The 24,993-nt window shown below is 25.6% G+C and overlaps 4 protein-coding genes and 1 long non-coding RNA gene across 9 annotated transcripts; 3 read left to right on the forward strand and 2 right to left on the reverse strand.

Moving 5' to 3' along the window:
• Positions 1-5,716: 5,716 nt before the first annotated feature.
• Positions 5,717-7,525, reverse strand: LOC114120231 (neuferricin). The gene is made up of 4 exons (XM_027982078.2): positions 7,064-7,525; positions 6,768-6,908; positions 6,436-6,625; positions 5,717-6,350 (listed from the first exon to the last, which is right to left on the reverse strand). The coding sequence occupies exons 1-4, from the start codon at positions 7,356-7,358 to the stop codon at positions 6,164-6,166; spliced, it is 813 nt and encodes a 270-aa protein (XP_027837879.1). The 5' UTR covers positions 7,359-7,525; the 3' UTR covers positions 5,717-6,163.
• Positions 7,526-7,782: 257 nt separating this feature from the next.
• Positions 7,783-12,476, forward strand: LOC114120211 (tyrosine--tRNA ligase, cytoplasmic). The gene is made up of 10 exons (XM_027982048.2): positions 7,783-8,200; positions 9,024-9,199; positions 9,258-9,379; positions 9,932-10,072; positions 10,154-10,339; positions 10,406-10,636; positions 11,531-11,656; positions 11,889-12,039; positions 12,112-12,256; positions 12,318-12,476. The coding sequence occupies exons 1-10, from the start codon at positions 8,006-8,008 to the stop codon at positions 12,426-12,428; spliced, it is 1,584 nt and encodes a 527-aa protein (XP_027837849.2). The 5' UTR covers positions 7,783-8,005; the 3' UTR covers positions 12,429-12,476.
• LOC114120212 (uveal autoantigen with coiled-coil domains and ankyrin repeats protein-like) lies at positions 12,425-19,685 on the reverse strand. Of its 5 annotated transcripts, none has more exons than XM_050196984.1 (8): positions 19,267-19,685; positions 14,647-14,851; positions 14,464-14,592; positions 14,194-14,381; positions 13,988-14,115; positions 13,746-13,923; positions 13,509-13,678; positions 12,425-12,938 (listed from the first exon to the last, which is right to left on the reverse strand). In XM_050196984.1, exons 1-8 carry the CDS (start codon positions 19,288-19,290, stop codon positions 12,569-12,571), a joined length of 1,392 nt encoding a protein of 463 aa, XP_050052941.1. In that variant the 5' UTR covers positions 19,291-19,685; the 3' UTR covers positions 12,425-12,568. The 5 variants fall into 5 exon arrangements, with proteins under 5 accessions (XP_050052941.1, XP_050052936.1, XP_027837851.2 ...); XM_050196979.1 differs by having other exon boundaries at positions 14,455-14,592; positions 19,267-19,680; XM_027982050.2 differs by lacking the exon at positions 19,267-19,685 and adding an exon at positions 15,673-15,763 and having other exon boundaries at positions 14,455-14,592.
• LOC114120213 (PRELI domain-containing protein 2-like) lies at positions 18,886-23,999 on the forward strand. Its single transcript, XM_027982054.2, has 3 exons — positions 18,886-19,157; positions 20,505-20,733; positions 23,816-23,999. The coding sequence occupies exons 1-3, from the start codon at positions 19,031-19,033 to the stop codon at positions 23,973-23,975; spliced, it is 516 nt and encodes a 171-aa protein (XP_027837855.1). The 5' UTR covers positions 18,886-19,030; the 3' UTR covers positions 23,976-23,999.
• On the forward strand, positions 22,126-23,324 carry LOC126548935 (uncharacterized). The gene is made up of 3 exons (XR_007603059.1): positions 22,126-22,632; positions 22,696-22,847; positions 22,901-23,324. It is a non-coding gene; the product is annotated as an uncharacterized LOC126548935 (long non-coding RNA).
• Positions 24,000-24,993: the final 994 nt, after the last annotated feature.

Consider the following 24,993-nt stretch of genomic DNA (forward strand, 5'->3'; position numbering starts at 1 on the left):
AAAATTACCAATAGTATTATTATTAACGTGCACCGTTGACGGTTTAAAAAGCATTGATAAGGTTAAATCTATTGAATATTAATATCTATAATTTATGCGATTTGCACTTGACAGTTGTTGGTAGGTACATAATCACATATTATATACATACCTACATATATACAGTGCATGTACAATGTAGGTATATGTTATACAATTGCGGTTACAATGTTAGTTAGATATATGTTATTTTCAATATAAATATAATAGATAGCCACAAGCTGTAACACGGAAATAATATAATTCTCGCACGTAAAAATATAAAGTATCAATTATAATTTGAAATAAACGAAAAATAAAAAAAAAATTCTTAAAAAAAACAATGAATATTGTATTCCATTGCGCCGGTAAATATAATAATTACTTATGCAAACAATAACGGTTGCGTGTTGCATAATAAGGATAAAGACTTATAAAACCAATAGCGATATGCCAATAGCTCAATAAATAATATAAAAGTACATTATTCTTACCTACATAACATACATGCGAGATAATTATTTAATAATATATTGTTTTTATCTGGACATCTTAATTTCAGAATGCAGATGACCTCGGAGAATTTATTTATATAGTTAGAACTTAGAAGTTAAACTTATAATTATAGTTTAAAAACAAATTGTGATCGTTTTTAATTTTTCTGTTTTGACATTTTGTACTACTAATTTAAAATAATTATTGTCTATACTTATATAATATTCAACAACAAGAGCTGATATAGAAAAAAAATAAAAATTGAACATTAATTTAAACATAATAATAAAGTATAGATTTTATAATTGGTGTATACCTATATCTATTGTATTGTATTTTTGTGGTAATGTCATAAAATATTGATATTTGAAATATCTATCTTGGTTATGTGTCAGATGAATCACTCTTTCAAAACTGCCTCCCAGTAATAATAAACATAATTATTTATTAGGTATACTTAGGTACATTTCATATGAAAGCAAAATACTATTGTACCATTCAAACCAAATATTTAAGTCTTAAAACTTGGAAAATAGAATATGATTCATTATAGTTACCTACCTACCTACTATAAATTTATTTAACTTGATATACAATATACGTAATACGTAATTTGGTTTACGTTTACACTATTTATAAATACTGTATAATAAAGTATTAAACTTTCGAGTAAATGTTAAATAAAATTCATTTAAAATATACTTTTAATATTTTGTTTACCATACAATAAAATTTAATAAACAGTAATTTCATCTGTTTCAGTTATTATTTATTTAGGCCATCTATAAGGTTATCATTATTTTAAATGCAACTATTATTGTCTTGGATAATATTTTTATCATTAATAAACAATTAAACTTGTTTTAACACTGAAAAACTAATTACTAAACTTCTTATTTTATGCTTAAACGAATTAAATGTCTTAAATTATTATACTTATGAGTTATGACTGAATGTTTGTTAAAATAACATTAAAATGATATTTAATCTTATTGTAAAGTTTTTAGGTTTAAATGTTTGATTAAAGTTTTTATACAAGTACTGCAAGAATCTACAAGATTATTTTATTACTAATCTAAAATACAAACTCAATATTATATGAACAACATACGTCTTGAAATCACATTCAAATATCTGCAACGCTAATATTTACTTAAATTATTGTTCATAAAAGAAGGATATAAAGTATTTTGCACGATTATAATTCATATTGTTCTTTATTATGTATGCGTATACAAGATAGTATAAAATAAATAGTTTAAGTTGAATCTTGGGCTGTCGTTATACAAAAATATCTTCAGAAATGAATTCAAATACATGATAAGGTATACCTATCTATGATAAATAACGTTTATTGAAAACATTGAGATAATATTATGTTTCGAGTTGTGGCTTGTTGTATGGTTGTTGAGAGTTGACAATTTGGTATTTACATGCATTTTAGGAGTTCAGAAATATGGGTACCTAAATATTTTGAAATATATACAATATACCAGGTATACAACATACGTAGATAATACGTTAATACGTAATAATTACGTATTACTTATAAATAGTAAATAAGATTATAGATTTAACTATTATTAAGTCACATACATATATATGTATTATACATCTAAATGTGTACGTTGAATGCCATTGATTAATAAATACTTTTCCTATACCTGCGTATTTCCTATAATAATTAGATTATTGTTATTATTAAATATTGTTATATGTTATACCATTGTGTTCTATACATAGGAGTCAACGTAATTGAGCGGTATACATACCACTTACCAGCAACTCAAGGCCGTATCTAGAATTTTTTTTTAGGATAAGAACGGACCGCTTGATGCAACTATTTAATATGTCGGTTACGACTCAAGTAAGAAATCGACCATTGCTCACAACTCTCGGTTTTAATGGTTAAAGTTGAAAAAAATATCATTGACCTGCCGAGCCACAATTTGAATGAAAAATCGGAGGGTACCGAAGCCCCCTATTTTTTCAGTTATTTATATAACCCCATGCCATCCATTCAATACAATCACATATTTAATGTGAATATTGGATATTAGTACAACAGTACATATAATTATTATTTTAAAAATAAAATAATAGAACTATTTAATTTGCATAATAAAATAACAAAGAGTGTATAGCATACTCAAGTACCTCCTTTTTTATATATTTACTAAGGTACAATCATTTTTAACACGAGTCGTGAGTTAAGATTTTAACCTCGGTTCATTCGCTGGAAATATTTAATATCGAACATCAGTATAATATTCATGTAATATTATTATTATATATATAAGACGGCGTTTTGGATAGGCAATTTAAAGTTTTGTTCCCTTTTTCGTAATAACTACAAAAAAATAATACCTAAGTACCTAACAAGTAACAATAAATAATAATTGAATAAACAATTAACAAATTAAGGCAATTCAGCCAATTTGAACACTAAGAGGATGTCTACCTATTTAAATAGTAAATCAAATAATTTTTCTAATACCTAAAATCTATTTTAAAACAATTTAGGTATGCTTTAAGTAGTTTAAGTGTTAAATCTTTAACACAATATTGTTAAAGTTTATTTTTTGCTAGTTATTTGCTTGTTTTTTTATTATTGTTTTTCCTCGGATATATTTCATGACTTATAGAAATATCTTTTTATCCTGTAACCCATTTTTAAAACCGGTGATTGCATTAATATTGTACATTGTAGTCTTATCAACATTATGTCATCCATTCCAAAATTATCTGAGTCAATTTAATTCCAAAAATTAATCTTTAATATTATAAACATAATATAATATCTGTGATTATATGTTTAGAACATTAAATTTGAATTTTAACTAATTCTGCATATTATATCTTCAACTTCAAATCTGGTAACTTATTATAAGTATTAAATTAATTTAAATTTTAATTGAGAAAGGTAATTAGGTAAATACAATCCTCAATGTAGTATTCATTCACAAATTGGAGTTTATACTTGATGGGTGTTAATGATTATATTTTACTGGTTACATTCATGTAGGATAAATAGAGTTATTTACCATGCATGCTCTCCTATCTTTCTTCAATAATGCAATAATTCAAAATCTAATTTTTAGAATTTTCAAATATACTTAATCTGGAGTGGCCTATGGAAATACAAAATTAATTTTTTTTTTATTGAGAATCCTCTTTCTTAATTAAATTATTCAGAGGATATTTTTTCTAAAATTGTTGATAAATAATTTTGTGGTATGCACATTTATTCAAATTGCGATTTTTGTAATAGTTACTTAGCCATAATAATAGTATAATTATACTATTATTATTACTAAAATGTCTAAAATACCATATTTTCAATTAGGTACTTATTTTTTTATATATATACTTATATTATTTAAAGAGTATTTTATGGTAATAAGAATCTTTTATTTTTCAAATAAGAACCTATGTTTTTTACTGCAATTTAACATACATAATTTTTCTGGAAATTTTTATTTAGGTATTTTTAGATTGAAATCTTAACAAGTAGTTATTGAGATGGGTATTTAATTTTATATATTAAGGATACCTAACAGGTGAAATTTAGTTAAGATGATATGGGAGGTATGGTGATTTTGAATCGCGGAAAAAATTACCACGGAAAAAAACCCAAACTAAAAAACACACGCCGGAAAAAAAACCCAAAAAAATATATTATACATAATATATTTACATTTATTTATAGATACATATTTTAAATAATGTACACAGTAGTAAAATATAATACTTTATTAAATTAGACATACATACTTTATAGCAATTCAATTAAATTTTATATTGTTAAACTTCGCTTTTTATTGTTAATTATCATTATTATACAGTTAAGTTAATTTTAATTTTTTTCATGTATACATAGATATAGCCTACAAGTTATTATTATAATTAACCTTATAATTCAACAATTTACTATTGTATAAAAGTAGTATTAAGTATTAACTATTAGTAGTAGTAATAGTATTAACTATTGATTGTTATCGTTTTGACACCATTTTATTATTGTCTCAAATGAGATAAATATAATCAATGATTATTAATTAACCTTTAATAAATGTTGATTTTGCTTAAATAAGTTTAACTTTTTTATACCTAATGGCTAATAGTATTTCAACACCAAGCTTACTTCAGCTAGATTTCTACACTCAAATGTCTTTAATATTGACACGTTTTGTTGTTAATTCAACACAAGATTTCTATGTGTGATAATTAACAATACTATCTATATTTTACATAATATTATACCTTGTCAATAAATTTCATTTTTTTGCCCAACCTTTGGTAGTTTGATAAGCATTTTGACATTTAATTTAATTTACATTGCTTATATATTTATATATATCAATATAATATAAGTAAGCTGTACTTTTCCAAGTTTTTAACCAGTCAAAATATTAGTTGGGTAATAAAATTGAAATTTATAGACAGGTATTTTGTACCTATACCTATCCATTCCACTTAAAAATACAACACTTGGTTCTTGACTGTTGTAATAGTAGGTACCTACTACCTACATAAATAATTAACTCAGTACTCAGTTGCTCAGTAATAAATCCAAAACTAACGGTTTGTTTTATATTTTGTTCTACATTTTTCTACATACCTACCTACTAAGGATATTATAAAATCTAATAAAGGGTGGGACAAGCTAGGTTAACCTATTATGTTATCACAAACGAGAATATTTTGTATTTTTAATATTTTGTTCCTATGTTCTGTTAAATAATTATATGATAAAATTATTTTAAAAATATTATTATTTATTATTAAAAATATATTATATGATTGTAAATCCATTGTATAATCAACAATCAACCACAGTTAATAAAATATTTCATAATATAAGATTATAATTATAGCACTTTTTTTTCCATGGTCATTTTTTTATACTTTAAAACGTTTGAAATATCTATAGAGCAGTATATACTTTAATCATAGATTTTTATGTAGGTAGCTTAAACATAGTTTCCTTTAACAAAATCAGTATGATCTATATGCTATGTCGTGAACAACTTGAATTATAAACTGATTATAGTTAAAGCAAATAATAAATATTATCAATTAGTAGTTCCAAAAGTCCAATTTTTTCGATAGTTTAGGCATAGATTAAATTGGTATAAAATATTTTCATGATATACAGGCATGTAGCTACAGGACATAATGCATTATAATAAATAACAGCTGATTTAATATTTGCTTTTAGCTTCAATATATTTCTTTTAGACTTTAAGTACATTGTATACACGAAAAGTATATTATTTTATCATTATCTAAATAATGATACTTAATAGTCATATAAATTTTATATAACTATTAAGTAATTTTAACTTTATAATTATATTTTTGTTTGTCAAAACCAAGTGTCAAAGTATAATAATGCACGTAATACGTATCATAAAGTAATTTTTCTTAAGAATATTTTTGTATAAAAATTGTAAACAATTATAAAGTAGGTAGGCACATCAATTAAACTTACTCTAAACAATATGATTCAAGGACATTATAGTTTAACTTTTACTATTGTTTACTGGGCTTAACAATATATCACAGAAAGAATATTTTGCATTTAAATCATACTACAGTGGTTTAACAAAAACAAAAATGACACAATTTATTAGTAAAACAAATCAGGTTAACTGATTTTGACGTAACAAGTTGTCGCACTAGCATCACAATCCTCATACTCATTAATATGTACTAATTCAGCTTTGCTCAGGGTGTCTAGTTGAACACATGCACAGCGAAAAGACAACTTTCCATTTTCATCCAATGATTGTAATTTACGAGGTACTCCAATCCAATTCCTTTTAATGCCACCACTATATATATTTTAAAATAAACAATTATCAATAAATTTAAAAATCTTAAATAATTAGAGAATGTCTATATTTTTATAAATCTAACCTTAATGTAGTACACCAGACTTTACTTTTTTGATTTTCTTGAACATATTCTATATTACAACTTGGATATTGTGCCATTTCTTTATTTTTAGCTTCTTTAGCCATTTTACCCGATTTTATTTTTTCAAACACCAATTTATTGTAGTCTGTTTCTTTACCAGATGAATCATAATATCGTCCAATTAATTTTCCTAGAACATCAAATTAATAATATATATTAAAATAAGTTACATCCAAATCAAGTAAATAAAACAAAATTTGGGAATATACATTAAAATAATTAGTAGTTAATATTGAATTGGTAGATAATATAAAAATATAAATTATAAGTACCAATTTCTTTGTATTTTTTCTTGTAAGTATTAAGCCAAGTATCTAGTCCTATTAAATCACTTGGGTCCATATCACTGACATGATCAGTTAGGTTTTCTTCGTCGAATAAACCAGTAATAAATGAACGACTAGCATCGCGACCTAAAATTATATTATTTTTAACAAAAACAAGCAATTTTTAATATTATTGAACTAGGGTAAAAACTGTTAAAAATAAAATACATTTTGAAATAAACAAAACAAAAAATAACTTGTTTTCAACAATTTTCATTAGATGTAGAAACTTAGGGACTTACCAGAAAATCCACTATATGAACCACCAGGTCCATAGAATCTTCTACCTTCTGTTACGTCAAATACAATGCCAAGAATGGATAAATATATTTTACCACCATCAACACCATTGTATCGACTTAATCGAGTTGTATCAAAAAGAGAACATACTTTAGGTGTGTTAATTAAGAATCGTTCAAAAATTGCATAACTACATAATAAGTTTTGAGCGGGTTCATAGAAAAATAGCATAGATAATACTAATACTATAATTGTTATACATGAGAAAAAAGTATTTTTTAAATTAAAACCCTCCATATGAGTTACTTAATAATTAATATTGTTCGACGAAACCTATCTGTTAATAATAATTTATTTAAAACAAGATAATAATAACAAATAATAAGTAACTAGTAATAAAAAATAGGTAGTTATTAATAATTATAATAATTTTAATTAATTGAATATTGAATTCATTATTTGTGGTATAAAATTAATAATATTACGACTATGATTAAAGATATTATATAAAAGTAAATTTTAAACTTTGAGAGTTTAAATTATGATTTTAAAACTATGACAACCACTCTGTGATTGTTCTGTGGTGATAAGCAGTCACTAATATCAATAACATCACTATTATTATTCTATTCTGTGGTCTTCTAAGACCGTGGTATATATACAGATATAGATAATAAAGTTTATTATCTATATCTGTGGTCTGTGATAATAATAAAAATATCATTATCTGTTTTCGGGTGAAAGTTTTTCCTATTTTACTACAGGGTATTTACTATTTAGCATTCGTATTTATTATCGTCGATCTCATAAACTATACACAAATTGTAGCCACTACTCACTAGTCGCAGAGCCGAAGAGGTTGGACGTCGTATTTGATATTTTGATCTGTCGTTTGCTTTTGCTATTTCGCGTTCACTTGTACACGTGGCTTCCGTGTTAAAATCATGTCGTCATTTACCGAAAAGAAAAATTTAATTTTACGGAACCTACAAGAGGTTCTTGGTGAAGATAAACTCGATGTCATACTAAAAGAAAGAGATTTAAAAATTTATTGGGGTACAGCCACAACTGGACGGCCACACATTGCATATTTTGTTCCAATATCCAAAATAGCAGACTACTTAAAAGCTGGCTGTGAGGCATGTATAAGAAAAATAAAATGATTATAGTTTAATAGATTTTTTTATTTTTATTAATTTTAGTAGTATGGCACAAGCCACAACAAATTAATGTGGATAACAAGCAGTTAAATATTAAAAATAAATGATGATAATAATAACAATAAAAATTACAAGGTAGATTCAAAGTAGTTAATATTTAATATAAATTACTGAAATTCATTATAAGTTTGTAATAAGTTAAATAAGGGCCTGTAGCAAATAACTATTTTATTTTCTCTACCTAACCAACGGAAATCCTATTTTAAAAAACACAATCTCATTATTCTTGGGCCCCTCTTTAAAATTGATTTTCAGGGTGCATATCCTCAGGTATAGGATTACTTATGAACTAAATTTTAGAAATATGAATGGGGTATACTTGGTTAAGGATTGTTTACACACATTCAAACATACAATTTAAAATACTTATAAATATTTTGAAAATCATTTCATGTCTAAAAATTACTAACATCAAACATGGTAAAATTTTATAAATTTATACAATTAAATATACCTTTTTTGAATTTGGTATAAAAATATTGATTTTGTCAAAAATTGGTTTTCACGTATATTTAAATTTTCTTCCAAAAGTACTGGAAAATTTTTACTTTTAGCCCCCATAATACCAACTATAGATTTAATTTGCTACAAGTAACCACCCATAAAATAGGTATTCAAACATTTTGTTGATAAGTGGATCCTCAGAAATATCATCAGCACCATATTATTTTTAGGAAAGCCAGTACTGGACTATACAGTGTTTGATGATAGCTCTAATTGATGTATCTAATTATTCATATAGGTTACAGTATTATTTGCTGATTTACATGCATATTTGGATAATATGAAAGCGCCATGGGAGCTACTAGAACTCAGAGTACAGTATTATGAGCATTCAATTAAAGCTATGCTAACTTCAATTGGTGTACCTCTTGATAAATTAAAATTTGTTCGAGGAACAGAGTATCAACTTTCAAAGTAATTAGAACTTTTTGTATAATTAATATTTTACTGAACACATTTTTTTTTTTTTTAGAGAGTATACAATGGATGTGTACCGATTAAGTTCTTCAATTACAGAACATGATGCTAAGAAAGCTGGGGCTGAAGTTGTAAAACAAGTTGATAATCCTCTATTATCTGGATTGCTATATCCTGGTTTGTTATAATGATCTTTAGTTAAGCTAAGTATTCATATATGATTAAAAAAGAAATGTTTGTATTATTTATGGGTTCATCACTAATTTTTTTACAATTAAAGTTATTTATTACGGAATTACAATTTGAAAGTTAAAATACAATATAATTTAGTGGTAATTAATCTTGGTAGTATTACAATATTTTATTAAAGATAGGTTTTCGTTTTCGTTTTCTTAATTATTTATTAAATCAAAAGAATAGTTAGAGTAATTTTGAATTAAACTAAACTAATAATCATATCTATTTTTTTTTTAAGAACATGAAATATAGCATCATGTTAGTATCCGGTTTATCTTGGCTATTGGCAACCGTTAAGATTACTATCTTATAATATAAAGTAGTACCAACTGTGTTGGTAGTTTATGACGTCAGCAGATGGCCAAAATGAACTGGATGGGTAGTAGAATATTATTTTGTATTTTGTATTTTTACTTTTCCTTCAATATTAGGTGTATATGGTTGATTTAATATAAAATTATAATTCTTTATTAATATAATTATTCTTTTAAGGATTACAAGCATTGGATGAAGAGTATCTCAAAGTTGATGCTCAGTTTGGTGGAGTAGACCAGCGTAAGATATTTACAATGTCTGAAAAATATCTTCCACAGTTAGGTTATGCCAAAAGAATACATTTAATGAATCCAATGGGTTAGTTTTGTTAATCCATGTATAATCACCAGTTTGATGTTTAAGTTTAACTAATTTACATATATATTGTTTTATGTTTAGTTCCTGGGCTAGCTGGAGGCAAAATGTCTTCTTCTGAAGTGGATAGTAAGATTGATCTTTTAGATTCACCAGCAACAGTAAAGAAAAAATTAAAAAAAGCATTCTGTGAACCTGGGAATATTGTGGAAAATGGTTTACTAGCATTTGCTAAACATGTCATCTTTGGTTTATTTGAACCTAATGAAAGTATGATTTTTTGTATTTTTAATAACACATACATATAGATAAAAATGTAATTACTTTTACTTCTAGAATTCAAAGTATCTAGAAATGAAGCCAACGGAGGAGATTTAAATTTCAGCACATATGAAGATCTTGAAATTTGTTTTTCTGAACAAAAGTTGCATCCAGCTGATTTAAAAGCATCTATTGAATTTTATATCAATAGACTATTAGATCCAATAAGACAAATATTTGATAAACCTGAACTACAGAAATTAGTTGCTAATGCATACCCAGCCCCTGTCAAACCAAAAAAAACTGGTAAGTTACAGTGTAAAGTTATAAATAATTTTAAAAAAATGTGTTAAATATTTTATTTTCCAAATAAAATAGAATTAGTATATTTACTTTGATAAAATTCATAATTTTGGGTTGTTAAGCTAGGTTTAAATTTTAGTATTTTTGATTCTGAGCAGATTAATATTTGTATTAGTTTTATAATGATGCAACGAAATTTATAATGATACAACGAATTGTAACTTGCAAATAAATTATAAAATATCCATAGAAATAGAAAATGACCTACTGTCTCCTTTCAGAATTTTTCTGTGTGTGCAATTATTTATCATCAAATTCAATTGTAACAAACCCATTGTCTATTTCAGTGAAGTACACTCAAATACTATACTCAGTAATTATCCCATTTTTTTTTTTTTTTTTTTTAATAGACTTTAGGGTTCTGACAATTGCACAATTAATTTAATAACATGATCACTAAATTCTCGGGGAGGATAGCTAAGTATTGTTTAGATTTCAAAAGATCCCGCGAAAAGAAATCAGGTAGGGTCTAATCGGAGAACGCGGTGGCCAGGCAATATCTCCATTTCACAAAATCAAATGCTGTAATGAAAAAAACATATTGATTCACAGACCACATGTCTATAATTACTGATAAAGTAAAACTAAATATCATGATCTTTAATTTGGCAACAAACAAGTTTATCTTATTTACTTTAAGTGCATAATCACAACACTCTTTAAATCTTCAGAATCCACTGTAGCACTCCTTATCTACTAATTTTAGTTGGTTGTTACTTTAAAGAGATTATCTATAAAAAATTTGTATGTAAACATGATATTATAATTTTAAATAAACTTTTTTAGTATTTACTTATAGTTAATATCTCTAATATTTTTTTTATTATGATGCAATAGATAAAAATAATACTAATCAACAAGAAGAAATTTCCCCAAATCGTTTGGATATTCGTGTTGGTAAAATAGTGGAAGTATCTAAACACCCTGAAGCGGACGCATTATATGTTGAAAAGATTGATCTTGGTATGTAAATTATAATTAATTTAAAGCTAACATTGTGTTTTATCATTTTTTTAAGTCTGTTAATACAGCAATTCCTGTGTTTTAACCTTGAAAAGAGAATATAAATTAATTTCATAAATAACTTGTGACATTTTTAATTTTAATGGGATCGTTTTCTTCATCAGATCAATTAATATAAAATTACTAAAAAAAAAAAAAAATTGTTTTGTATATTTGTTATTATTTTTTGCAGGTGAAGAGCAGCCTAGAACAATAGTTAGTGGTCTTGTAAATTATGTACCAATTAATGAAATGCAAGACAGATTAGTAGTTGTATTATGTAATTTAAAACCTGCAAAAATGAGAGGTATTGAATCAAGTGGAATGGTTCTTTGTGCATCAATGTATGACTAAGTATTTATTTTTAGTTTCTATTTTTAAAACAATTTTTGTTAATATTATTATTTATATAATAGTGAAAACAACGGCATTAAGTCTGTTGAGCCTTTAGAGCCAACTGAAGGAAGTAAACCGGGTGATAAAGTTTTTGTAGAGAGTTATGAACAAGGTGAACCAGATAAAATATTGAATCCCAAAAAGAAAATTTGGGAACAACTTCAGGTAAAATGTTATTCATAAATTCATTTTTTTTTTTAAATTAATAAAATAAAATTTTTTTTAGGTTGACTTAAAAGTTTCAAATTCATGCGAAGCTCAATGGAAATCTAACAACTTGATGACAAATGCTGGAAAAATTCTGAGCAAATCATTAAAAAATGTTAATATTGCTTGAAGTTTTTAAAATCTAATAACAATAAATAAATAAATAATAAAACAAAAATTACGCTTAATGTATATTCCTGTATAATGTATATATATATATTTATTCATTTATTTACATTTAAAATTTTTTTTTTCGAGTGCATTAAATAACTAATAACTTGAATGAGTCACTATACTCATAAAGTTTGATACATTTGAGCCTTCTTCTTCATCAGAAATGTCACTTAAAACTCTTTCATTATCAACAAAAGTGGAATTGAAAAGGTTTTTTGATTGATAAGCTTGTGTTTTAATTGTTTCAAATAGCTGATGAAGTTCTGTTTTAGCTAATTTTATGGCCGATGCTTCTCTATTAAATTCAGAATATAGTGTATCAAAATCATTGTCTACATATTTTTTATTATCTTCACTGTGTTTGGGAAAATCCTTTATTAGATTGTCTTCCGATTTTAACGATGTCATTGACACAGATTTAATGTTAGTATTCTCTAATCCAGTTAACACAATTTGCTTCATCTGTCTAGAAAAATAGTATTAGATATTAATATTCACAAATTCGAGGTATTTATATAATGAAAATATAAATAAACATTAAAAATTATACATACTATTTTCTATTAATATTATTTTAAAAATCACCAAAGTTAATAATAATTTAAATAAATCAACTACTAAAGATTTTACATAAAATCACAATTTATTTTTATTTGTCAATATTTAATTTTATTTGTATTTATTATTTAATATCCATGTTAAAAATGATTAAGTCATTTAAATAGGTATTGTAGAATTCATGATTTGAAAATAATGAAAAATATAAAAGACAATTTTCAAGTTTAAGAAATAAAATGAGAAATGCTATCAGAAACAAAATCAAAGAAAACACAATGAAACAATGAAAAAATCAAGAAATTTAATTACAAGCAGTCTATCATTTATTTACAAGTTTAAAACAAAACACAGTATGGTTGTTCTATAAAGTATGTTCTAAAGTATATAAAATTTTCAATAATAACCACATTTTTTATTTAAAATATTTATGATGAATGCAATAACATTTAATCTAAAACTATTAAACCTAAATTCTTACTTTATATCTGATCTGAGCTTGGAGACTTCCTTATCTTTAAAAGTACTGGTAATAGCCAATTTATTCAAATCTGATTTAGTGATTTTGTTAAGTTCATCATTTTCTTTTAGTACTGTTTTGTAAGTTTTATGTTGTTCAGTTGGAATATTTCCATTCACATTCTCTTTTACCTGCATTATAATATAAATTACAAGGTATAAAAAAATAATTATAAAAAAAATAATTTAATACACAAACTTTGTTTTTAATTGGTAAATTATTCAATCTTTTATTTAAATCTGTAATGATGATATCCTGATTTCTAATTAATTTATCTGAAGCTATAAGTCTGGATTTAAGTTCTGTGATTGTATCTAAATATTTACGTTCACGATTATTCAACATTTCTAACGAATCACATGATTCTTTAAATTTCCTATTTAAATATAACAAATAATTAAAAAAACATAAAAAAAAAATATTTAATTTAATTTATTTACTCAAGTAATCTGTCCCTTTCAGATGTCACAGACTGCAGTTTTTCTTTAGATTTAGTGTTATCTTTTGTCAGCTGACTATAATTATTTTCAAGTTCTGATATTTTCCCTAGCAGTACAGACAAATGTTTCTAAAATATAAATTATAGTGGAAACGAATTATTATTTATTAATCCTCTATAACTAAAATATAATAAATAATAATTTACACTTTCTTGAGAATTATTATCATTTTTTGGATTGTTACAATGATCATTATCTTTTGTTGGGATCATTAAGTTATAACTACTAGCTGGAATATTATTTAATTTATAACTAGGTGAATTTTCAGCACATTCTTCAACAATTCTTTCCACAACCACTTGCATTTCATTAACAATTTTTCCAATATCTCCATCTAATAAACATTCAATAAATTAACAATAACTTTAATACAAGTATATTAAAAAGAAAATTAATTGTTTGCTAACTTTGAACACCTGGGAATTCCATAATTTCCTTTAGTAAAAATTGTAATGTTCTGATTGGATTGAATACAGAAAGTGAAGAATAACTTTTGCATTCTTTATCAATAGGTGAATCATTACATTGTACACTCTTGGTCATTGCTAGAAATGAAAACTAATTAAATATTATTTTTATAAAAATACTAATGTTCATACTTTTAGTATTCATTTCAGGAATAGAGGAACATTGTTTAGCTTTATTTTTGGTAGTTATTGCTGTATTAGTACCGACTGATTTTTTATTTAATAGGTTACCCCAGGTGTTCTGTTTTTCCGGTAGAGACGTTTTATATTTTGGTTTTGATAAAGAAATCATAGCATTTTTCTGTCGACATAACTTTGATTCCATAATGAATTGACCCTGAAAAAAACATTTTATTAATTAAGAATATAGTAGTTTATTAATTACTAAAGAATGTTTCCTTATTAAATTTCTATAAAACATAAGAAAATTCTAGTAAGGTTATGGTAAAATGTAAGTTTTTTTAAATAGTTCATTAATTTTGAAATATAAGCTTAGGATTGTGAATTTTATAATATGTAATATTAACTTATATGCTGATAAATATGTCTTACTAACGTATAACTTACAAATATTTAGATTTTTCTGTTCCAGTTCTAGATAGTTAGCTTAAATATTAGGATGAATTTGGCTATAATTTATTAAACTTAAAGGTAAGAACATTCATTATCTATATTTTCTCTTTTTTACAGTACCTATTTCAAATTTTTAAGTTTTAACGAGATATGACTGATATGATCACAATTAAATTATAATAAATAACATACACTTTAATACATAATTCTGTTTAATAACCAAAATATAGTATAATAGGTATAAAGAGTTAAATTTATAAGAATAAAGGATAATATATTTTTATTTCTTATTGAAAATTTATTACAGTAGCACAAATTAAATGACTTCATTATACTTAGGTATTTAAAAAAGATAATACACTTACTTTTAAGCACGATATTATAGATATTATAAATTAAATAATCAAAAAATAAGATTTTGAAATAATATACTTTTAGTATCCACAAATTATTATTTAAACACAGCAAAAAATGAAAATAACCACGAGTTAAGAATTTTGGCAAACTTATTTTAATTTTTGATTACATTGCTTGAAAGAATTGATTTAATTTATATTTATATATTATAATACAATATGTACCTACTCGGTAAAAAGGTTAAACCTGTAGAGTATTATAGAAAAAAAAAACCATTTAAAAAAACCGTCGTCCGACGTTCATTATCAAGGTTTGTTGTTGTTAGAAGTTTAGAACAAATGTCTCTTGGAAAAAAGATAACATTTAGGTGGTGACTTATCACATAGATCCCCGTCAAACTAGATCCCCGGTGGTAACCAGATTCCCCATCCCCATGAGTCAATTTGTTCCTCCGTCAGCCAAATCCCCAAATATAGTATTTAATATTTATATTTTTAATATGTGTAACCGAAAGCTCTCATTTTTTGGTTGAAAATTAGAATTATTGAGTGGTGATTCCCAAATGGCCATTCGCTAGCTGCGCTGCGCTCAGAAACGGATCCAAGAAAGATGAAGGTGGTGCATTCCTCTTCATGATATAAAAAATAAGGTACCTATAACTTAAATACAACTTATCTATATTTATCTAGGTATATTGTTTTTTATTATAGCGCCTTCCCCACGTAGGAAAATTTTTGGATCCGCCCCTGGCTGCTCTTGAGCAAAAAAATTGAAAATATCCCTCGACTTGTGTAAAATCATTTTGGGTAGATACCTAGTGGTTAGGGGTATATATAGTTGACCAAGGCGAATGTAAACACAAAAAGAGTAATTTTGAATTTTGATCCCCAACGACCCCAACTAGAATGTCAACTTCCTAGTTTCCAATGGTTTTTTAAATTCCCTATCAATTAGATCTCGCTGTGTTATTTATATCATAAAAATCTATTTGGTTGGGAAAAAATCTGAGAAGAAATTGTTCAATACAATATGTTAATTATTAAACAAATATGTTTAAAGTCATATTTTAAAATAATATATTTTAATCGATCTTACTGTGAGACAGCCAGACAGGTTTATGTACACAATGATATCTCAATTACAGTTAGGTACGGAAAAGAAGTATGGAGTAGTAATAATAATTTATGTTTTAATTTAGGTAATAAATAATAATTTAATATACGAGTAATTTTAAAATAATAGTTGATTGAATACTTTGATTAATATATGATTAATAACTTCGTATGTATAAGTAGGTACCAAATGAATATTTTTTTTAGTTATTTTTTGTTCGAACTTTTTTCCGTTTTTCTGGACTTTTTCCTTTGGCTTTTTTTTCCTCGGACTTTTTACCATTTATTACCTATTTGGACGGAATCTAGGGAGCCGTTCGGCGTTTACATATTTACTTTTAGATAATAGAAACAAAGATAATGGGGAACAAAAGCCAAAAGGCAATGATTCTTATTCCTTTCTGGTAAATCTAACCAGGTCCTAACCTCTATCTAACAATATACATCTTATAGGTATATTTGTTATATATATCTTAATAGCTGTGCCTCATCATGAAGTATAATAAGTATTTTAAAGAATATTTCTCAATATTCATCTTCGTAGTTCATTGATTTGAGGCCTTCAGGAGCATCTATCTTCCTATCTGCTATCTGTGCATGTCATACACGAATATACGATTTAAAAATGTATGTTAATAAATTGAATACAATAAGGCATAATATAAAGTGTTGATTATTTTTTGACTAATATGAAGCTAAAATTTGAATTAATTTGTACGTGTAATTTATTTATTTTTTTTTATGTAAAATGTAATACCATGTAATATGTATAAAAGTTTCATTTTGATTTTCAACAACCGCCCACATTAAAATGTACAATATTCTGTTTTATTTGATTTCATTAAATTAGACTTTTCTTGGGAATTTTATTGCTAGAGAAACTATTTTTGGAGATTTTATTTCTGAATTTCTGATATTCGTATACTTATTACATACCTAATCAATAAATATAGATAATTATATGGGTAATTGAAGAAATCTGTATTCTTTACTTAACTTTATTAAATGAGTAAATAAATAACACAAAGTTTGAAACTTATGAAATAGGTAGGTACAAATTTATAAAAAAATAGTTTAGTTGATACACACGTTGTTCAATTTCATTACAAAAAAAAAATGTATTAACTATAATGACATTTTTAAGTTACCCATTTAAATTTTTGTGCATCTACTTGTCTCATAAACTAATTTAATTTTTTTTTTTAACGATGGGCAAATGGATAAACCACTATTGAGTCTGCTGTACGGTAGATACCTAGATATTGATGAGTTAGGTACTATACTGGTTGTAGACAGTAGTGGTTGTATTAAATTTGAGTTCAATCATATTGATAACAAATATCAAATAGCTATAATATATGCCCTTATAGTTATTATTGAAGAATGTAGATACACTATAGATATACTAAAGATATAGGTACTATAAATTATTTTGAGCATTGATGGTCCGTCAGTCTATTTCATAAGTAGATACATATGATCTACCTAGGTATATTTCATGATATGGTTTTTTGATATTGCTATTAAACTAGGTAATATATTTTACCATTAGTATTATGATAGGTTTAGGTTGATTTAATTTTCACCGAAAAAAATTGCATTTATTTTATTATTAATATTTAATTATTATAACAGTATACATATTTCATACACTATTAATAATATTATTAATATTATATATATTATATTATTATTATTAGCTTTTGAGTCAATACCTACCATCTTATCGTAAAACAATGTGAATAGGTCCGGCTCAAGGGGTAGGCGACATGACATAGGCCCACGCCTAGGGCGGCATTTAACATTTTTATATTATAGATAAAAAAAATATTTAATATTATAGTATGTAAGGGGCGGCAAAACTCAAGTTTGCCTAGGTGTGTTTAAATACTTGAGCAGGTCCTGAATGTGAATTACCTAGTTCAATCATGCCGTTCATGGTTTAAGTAATAGCTTCAAATTAATCTGTAGATAATATGTATTTTGAAAATTTCATTGCGTTTATCTAAAGTAAATTCATAATATACATAAAGTTTAATATGATATTTTTATAATATATTTTCCCTGAATTTTAAATATCTAGTGAATAATAATGTAAAATTAGATAGGTAGGTACTAGGTACGTTTACAATAAATCTTTGAAATTTATTTCTCATTCCGTATTAAAAACGATTTAAAACCACTTATATTAAAATATTATATGAACTGTACAAATTTTGTACTATGATATATTGACCTCCGTTACTACCTATTCAAGATCCAAGTCCAATTCAAATGTGTAATAGTCGGAAGTTCTTCAATATTTACGTTCATTTAATGTTGATTAATGGTTATTACTCATTAACTATAGAACAATTTTAACTTTTAAATGATTCATATAATATTTTTACTATACAAATATTAGTTGTTGAACGTCTCTGTAAATTGAATTAAATAATTTTATTATACTTTTTTTATGTATACAAAATACAATAATGGTTTTAACAGTTTCATTAGTGCACATATTCCAGCAGCCATTTCAAACAATTAAAACATTCTACAGTCAAATCAGACAAAAAGACGATGTTGTTAAAATTTCAGAATTAATTGATGCGCACATCGGTAATACGTAAGGCAGAGAAGTTATAGGAATTAGGATTTATAATTTTTTTTTAACTAATTGACAAAATCAAGATAACAATTTATTACAAGAATTAATTTTTCTAGTTACCTGACTTTGAACAATTTTGATCATTTTTTGTTTTTTTGATAATATTTTTACATGTTGTTGAGTATTTTTTTATAGGAATTGTCTGATACCTGCAGGTGGTCAGTCGTTAAAAAGTTGAATTGTTTTTTAAATGCATAATAAATACTTAGGTACATTTATAATTTATATAATGGTTATAATATTAATTAACAATTAACATATTTAGCTATTATTACGAAATAAATGTTTACCTATTCGATATTATTCGACGTGACTCCTACCTATAGGACCTTCTAATCAGTAACTGTATTGCACAATTGGCGATTATAGTTTTATTTTTGTTTTTATTCAACACAGTTATCGGGAAACATACAGTGAGATTAATCATACAAACTCCCACCAATTTTTTCTTTTATATTCTATTCAAATTCTGATTTTTGAAATTTTTAAGCATGCTATAGGTGTAATTTAAGAAAAAAGTACTAAATAAAAAAATTAACTCATTTATCAATAAAAATTAATTATAAATATTTTTCTTTAAATTCTATTATTTATTTTATAGCAGGTAATAATATAATAATTATAATTGTGTTATAATCTATATGTATTAAAGAATTTTTCGGAGTTCAAAAGTAATTAATTGTATTACCTATAAATGAAAAAACACTATAGGTTATAAATATAATGATAGAATACAAATTAGTGCCCTAAAACAAACCTTCAAAAGATAGGTACTAAAATTTAAAATTTTGACTTTTTATTTAAAAAAATGTTAGTAAGTATTTGAAAAAACGATTAGATATTAGTATTTATTTATTTTATACTTAAAGTATCATATTTATTCATACAATTTAAGAGTAAAATATAGACTCAATTTATATTATATTGTCTATAAAATATAATGCTATTTTTAATTAATAGATTATAAATTACAAAAGTACAATTACCTACCTACAATTATAGGTATTTTTCTTAGGTATAGATAAATTAATGTATGAAATAATTTTTGCCTCTGGTTTTTTAGTATTTGATTTTGAATTTTATTTTACTGCGGTTTTGCGTGCCTCCTGAAAAATGAACACTTTTTTCTTATAAATATTTATTTTGTTAATTCTTACAACTTCTCTACCTTAGACCTTAGTATAATAACATTTGTAATATTAGATTAATTACAAGAATAAGATCATATTATTATGACCTATTCAATATAAATTTCTTTTATATGACCACTATGCAAAGTTGAAATTGGTTTTTTTTAGATGAACATGGATTTGAATATACTAAACATAGGCTGGTATGTCATAATATTATTCCTCAAGTATTAAGGCGCGATCAAATACTACATATTCCAGAAATAATTATTGAAGAAGAATGTTGGTATGACGAAAAAGGTCAAAAGTTTTGGGCAAGAACAAGAAATTTGAGTTGGTCAGAAATAGCCACATTATCAAATATTATAACATTATCGATCACACCAAACCCAACATGGTAAATAATTTACACAAATCCTATGAAGTATAAACTATATTTCGCATATTTTTTATGATCTACACTATCTATAATTATATAATATAGTATATAGTATTATAATATCCAGTAGCGTAGCCAGGAATTACCCGAGGGGGGATTTTTTTTTTACTCACCTCAAAAATATATTGTTCAGGAGCGGTAAATGTACTGAGTTGTACGCTAATTGAATAATACATTTTATACATAACTGTAACAGTTACAAAACTATAAATTTATATACATTATAATGACAATTTTTTTTAAGCCAGGGGGGGGTTGAACACCCAAAACCCCCCCTGGCTACGCCACTGATAGTATCTACAACGTCTTCGGAGAAGGATTCACTAAAAGTTAAAATTAAAATTTATACTAGATTTAATTTTTTGTATCTTGATCGTGTTTTATACATTTGATGCATTATTTATAGAAAATAACTATATTATTATTATTTTATTTAATATGGCATGTGCGAATCACTTATTCGAATCATTGTGTAGGACGTAGGTTATTCTTGCAGTTTCGATAGTATTTCAATTATCAAAAGCAAAATGAGTATAATGAGTATATTATAAGGATAATAATATAATATTATTTGTTTTCTATGCTACCTTCTGCTATATTATTATAAGATTGAAATATTGAGTAGATTTGATGTGGATTGCTCATCATACAATGAGTATATGGCCGTGATTTATTGTTATTTTACCTATTTATCTACTTATATTGTAACCTGACCGGCAAGCGGCAGACTAACTGCTATTTTTTGTTCTATATACAATCATTGTTCTATTCTGTGATACCATCTAGATACCTTAGGTACCTATACCTTAATTAATAGTTACTGATTATAAACGAATTTGTGATGTAAACATAGAAATATATATACTAGATAGTATATATATCTATAGATGTAAATTGGTACGCTGTACTTCTATTATGATAATTATTAATTTTTAAACGTATATGTAAAATGTTGTGCTTTAAAAAAAGGCTACACATGAATTGCGTTACAAAATAAAAAAAATTTACATGGGTACTGGGTAGTAGGTACGGTAAACGGACGTTTCGCCCCCGTCAAAAAAACCAATCCACGGACGTTTTGTCCCCAGTAATTTTTTATATAGGACGTTTCGTCCCGGAGAGTTATAACTTATAAGACATAGGACTTTAGTCCCCGGCATATTTTGATTAAAGGACATTCGGTTCTCAGGTTTCTTAAATCGTTATTATTTATTAATTTTTAAGTAGTTTTATAATCTTTAAGTATTTAAAAAATATGTAGGAATGTCACTATTATCCAATTATTTTAAATCATTGGAAGGATTAGACGATATCTTGGTGTATTTTGATTCAACTTATGTCAACGGAACTTACAAATCCACAATAACGGAGTACGGTACAACTCGCTTTCTACGACATCCACCAATATTTTTACCACACATGTGGAACGTTTACAATGTCACAAAAGAAGGCTATGGTCGGATCAACAATGTGTCAGAAGGGTTCAACAAAAAATTAAAAAATATTGTAAGAATTAAACATCCTAATTTATATATATTTATCGAATCAATACAGATGTGCAATGCGTCTGCAACGACTGCATTGATACAAAAACAAAATAAAAACAAAATGAAATAATAAATGTACCGAAAATACTTAGTTTTAAGGAAAAGAAACTACAGTAATTAGTAATTACTAATTTTGTACAACATTTAAATATAATAACCATAGTGACATTTTATATTATTTAAAAAAAAAATAAGTCAGTTGACCTAAAAATGTATTCATTTATTCATTTTTACGAAATTCAATATGACTTAATATAATTGTGATTTATTTAAATTTTGACTATTTGTAATTATATTGTGTGAATATTGAGTATGTATTTGTAATTTTGTAATATTGTTATTTAAAAATTAAATTGTTCATTTAAAATTAAAGTACTTATCAAAATATGGTGGGAAGCAAACGTCCTATGTCTAATAACTCTCCGGGATGAAATGTCCTATCTTAAAAATTGCCGGAGACGAAACGTCCAGGGACTGGTTTTTTTGACGGGGACGAAATGGCGGGGGCGAAACGTCCGCGATTCAGTAGGTACCTACATGAATTGCATTCAGCCTTATCTAAATTACTAGGTCTTAAGGTATATGAATTGCGTCCGGTTTTATTTGATTTTGTCAAATTTGAGTCTGATTTTGAAAAATCAATCCACTCATCATTATTAATCATATGGCCGCATCAGTTCAAATGAAAAAAATGCAGTTTTCATTTAAGTCAAATTTGACGGAAGAAAATTCAAACGGTTGGTTTAAGTGAAGAATTAAAAACAAATTCAGGTATAATACCTACCTAAGTATTTTCTTAAAATATTTTTTTGGTCTCCCATTTTTAAAATCAGATTAAGTGAAGGATTGCTTTACACATTTTCATTTTACTTACTTCTAATTGTAAAACAACAATAGAAATCAGCGATATTTTTAACTTATCGATAGTAATAATTTTCAGCTACTGACAGTTAAATCTGTATGAAATGGGAAACGCGAAGGAAAGAGTTTTTACGTTAGGACGCAATTCGTGTGCAGTGAAAAAAAAAAACGAAATATTTTATAATTCATTTTTTATCTATGACAATGACATATTATGTATTTAGTAGGTAGGTAGGTACCTACTCTAAATAATAGATACAATTTTAGTGGCCTAATTACAAAATGTCAGAAGATAACCAAGTACATCCCACGTGGCCACGTCACAACTCATACATTGCGTACAACAATGGCTATGTGTCTGCTACCTAATACACTATACTTAGTACTTACCTATAAATACATACAAACAATTATTATTTTATAAATAAAAACAAAAAAAAATGGGACTACAATCATGGTTATGTCTTCTCTTAACATAAAATAAAGATTATTTGACACTGATCTATTCTATAATATTAAGTTTTCTCGATGATTGATATTAATTGATTACTACCTACCTAATATTATTCATTAATTTTAATACCTACTTATTTATGTAAATATAATATGTAATATGTACATTTTCTATTTAGGACTAAGTATGAAATTGATGGAATAACGGATTTTTTTGGAACACGACCTCACGAAGTTGGCTATGCAGTAGAGTATTTTTTGAAAAAATATACAGAAAAAAAGTTATTGGAACATATTAAAATAATTGACCAGGAATGTTTGAAAAATAATGATATGTAGACAATATAAGGTTTAACGTACCTATATGAATTTATTTATTTAAACAAAAAATAGCATAGCGTAATAGAAGTGTGTTAAATGCATTTGTGAAGAACATAAAATATACCTACTAGGTTGTTCATTAGTTTATTACTATACCAAAAAATTATTACATCATTGTAAAAATATACAAGTAAAATTTAATTACTTATTAAGTATATGCACTAACTTTTAACAAGAAATACAAAACAATAGATTTTGTCTATATTTATTACATTACTAATAATCTAAATAATTTAATAAAACTTTATATTGATTGACGATTAGTCATTCCTTTATTCAATCTGAGTTTTAGTTCAAGCATTTGTATCAATTATTAAATTATATAGGATACGGGTAAATTTATATTTGTGTTACCTAAAGCAGCGGTTCCCAACCCATGGGCCGCGGCCCACAAGTGGGCCGCGAGCAGCACGGTACTAGGCCGTGAACAATATAATATTATTATATATTTTTGTTTCATACTTATAATATTTCTGGTTATAATAATATTCGATCAATATTAATTACAGTGTAAAATAAGTGTACGGTATCGTCGGTATCGAACGTTTGAGGTTTGAATATAGTTTTATCTCATATAATATATATTATATTTTATAATTATAATACGTATATAGGTGTGGTATTATAGTGGGCCTCAAAGATATTTTTACAAAATTGGTGGTCCGCACAACTAGAAAGGTTGGGAACCGCTGACCTAAAGTATTCTAGAGTTTGTTTGTAAGAGATGAATTTACCATCTAAATATCTAATCAAGTTGGATGTACCAACAAGCTACAGAGAAAATTTCTATGGGCCGCTCAAAATAAAGGCATTTTATTATTTTTTTTTTTTTATAAATGATAATTAAGGTTACAACACACTTAAGGCTTAACAAACAACAAATTATTTTGAATAGCATATGGACAAAAACTTTTACATACCGAACTTAACATTTCAATAAAATACTATAATGCTTACAAATTTGAATTACATTTAC

This window comes from Aphis gossypii, chromosome 1, assembly GCF_020184175.1.
Source record: "Aphis gossypii isolate Hap1 chromosome 1, ASM2018417v2, whole genome shotgun sequence".
Taxonomy (NCBI): domain Eukaryota; kingdom Metazoa; phylum Arthropoda; class Insecta; order Hemiptera; family Aphididae; genus Aphis; species Aphis gossypii.

Bases quoted from the DNA above. Each gene is read 5' to 3' on its own strand.
- LOC114120212 (XM_050196979.1), bottom strand. From the start codon at position 19,290: ATGATCAAAATTGTTCAAAGTCAG. The intron at 14,852-19,266 runs GTAACTAGAAAA...TGTTTTTTTCAG, and splicing joins TCAAAATTGTTCAAAGTCAG to GGTCAATTCATTATGGAATC. The intron at 14,116-14,193 runs GTAAATTATTAT...TTTATATTTTAG, and splicing joins ATAATAATTCTCAAGAAAGT to AAACATTTGTCTGTACTGCT.
- LOC114120213 (XM_027982054.2), top strand. From the start codon at position 19,031: ATGGTTTTAACAGTTTCATTAGTGCACATATTCCAGCAGCCATTTCAA. The intron at 19,158-20,504 runs GTAATACGTAAG...GGTTTTTTTTAG, and splicing joins ATTAATTGATGCGCACATCG to ATGAACATGGATTTGAATAT. The intron at 20,734-23,815 runs GTAAATAATTTA...TTTTCTATTTAG, and splicing joins ATCACACCAAACCCAACATG to GACTAAGTATGAAATTGATG.
- LOC114120211 (XM_027982048.2), top strand. From the start codon at position 8,006: ATGTCGTCATTTACCGAAAAGAAAAATTTAATTTTACGGAACCTACAA. The intron at 9,380-9,931 runs GTTTGTTATAAT...TATTCTTTTAAG, and splicing joins ATCTGGATTGCTATATCCTG to GATTACAAGCATTGGATGAA. The intron at 11,657-11,888 runs GTATGTAAATTA...TATTTTTTGCAG, and splicing joins TGTTGAAAAGATTGATCTTG to GTGAAGAGCAGCCTAGAACA.
- LOC114120231 (XM_027982078.2), bottom strand. From the start codon at position 7,358: ATGGAGGGTTTTAATTTAAAAAATACTTTTTTCTCATGTATAACAATT. The intron at 6,909-7,063 runs GTAAGTCCCTAA...ATATAATTTTAG, and splicing joins TTCATATAGTGGATTTTCTG to GTCGCGATGCTAGTCGTTCA. The intron at 6,351-6,435 runs GTTAGATTTATA...AAATATATATAG, and splicing joins GTCTGGTGTACTACATTAAG to TGGTGGCATTAAAAGGAATT.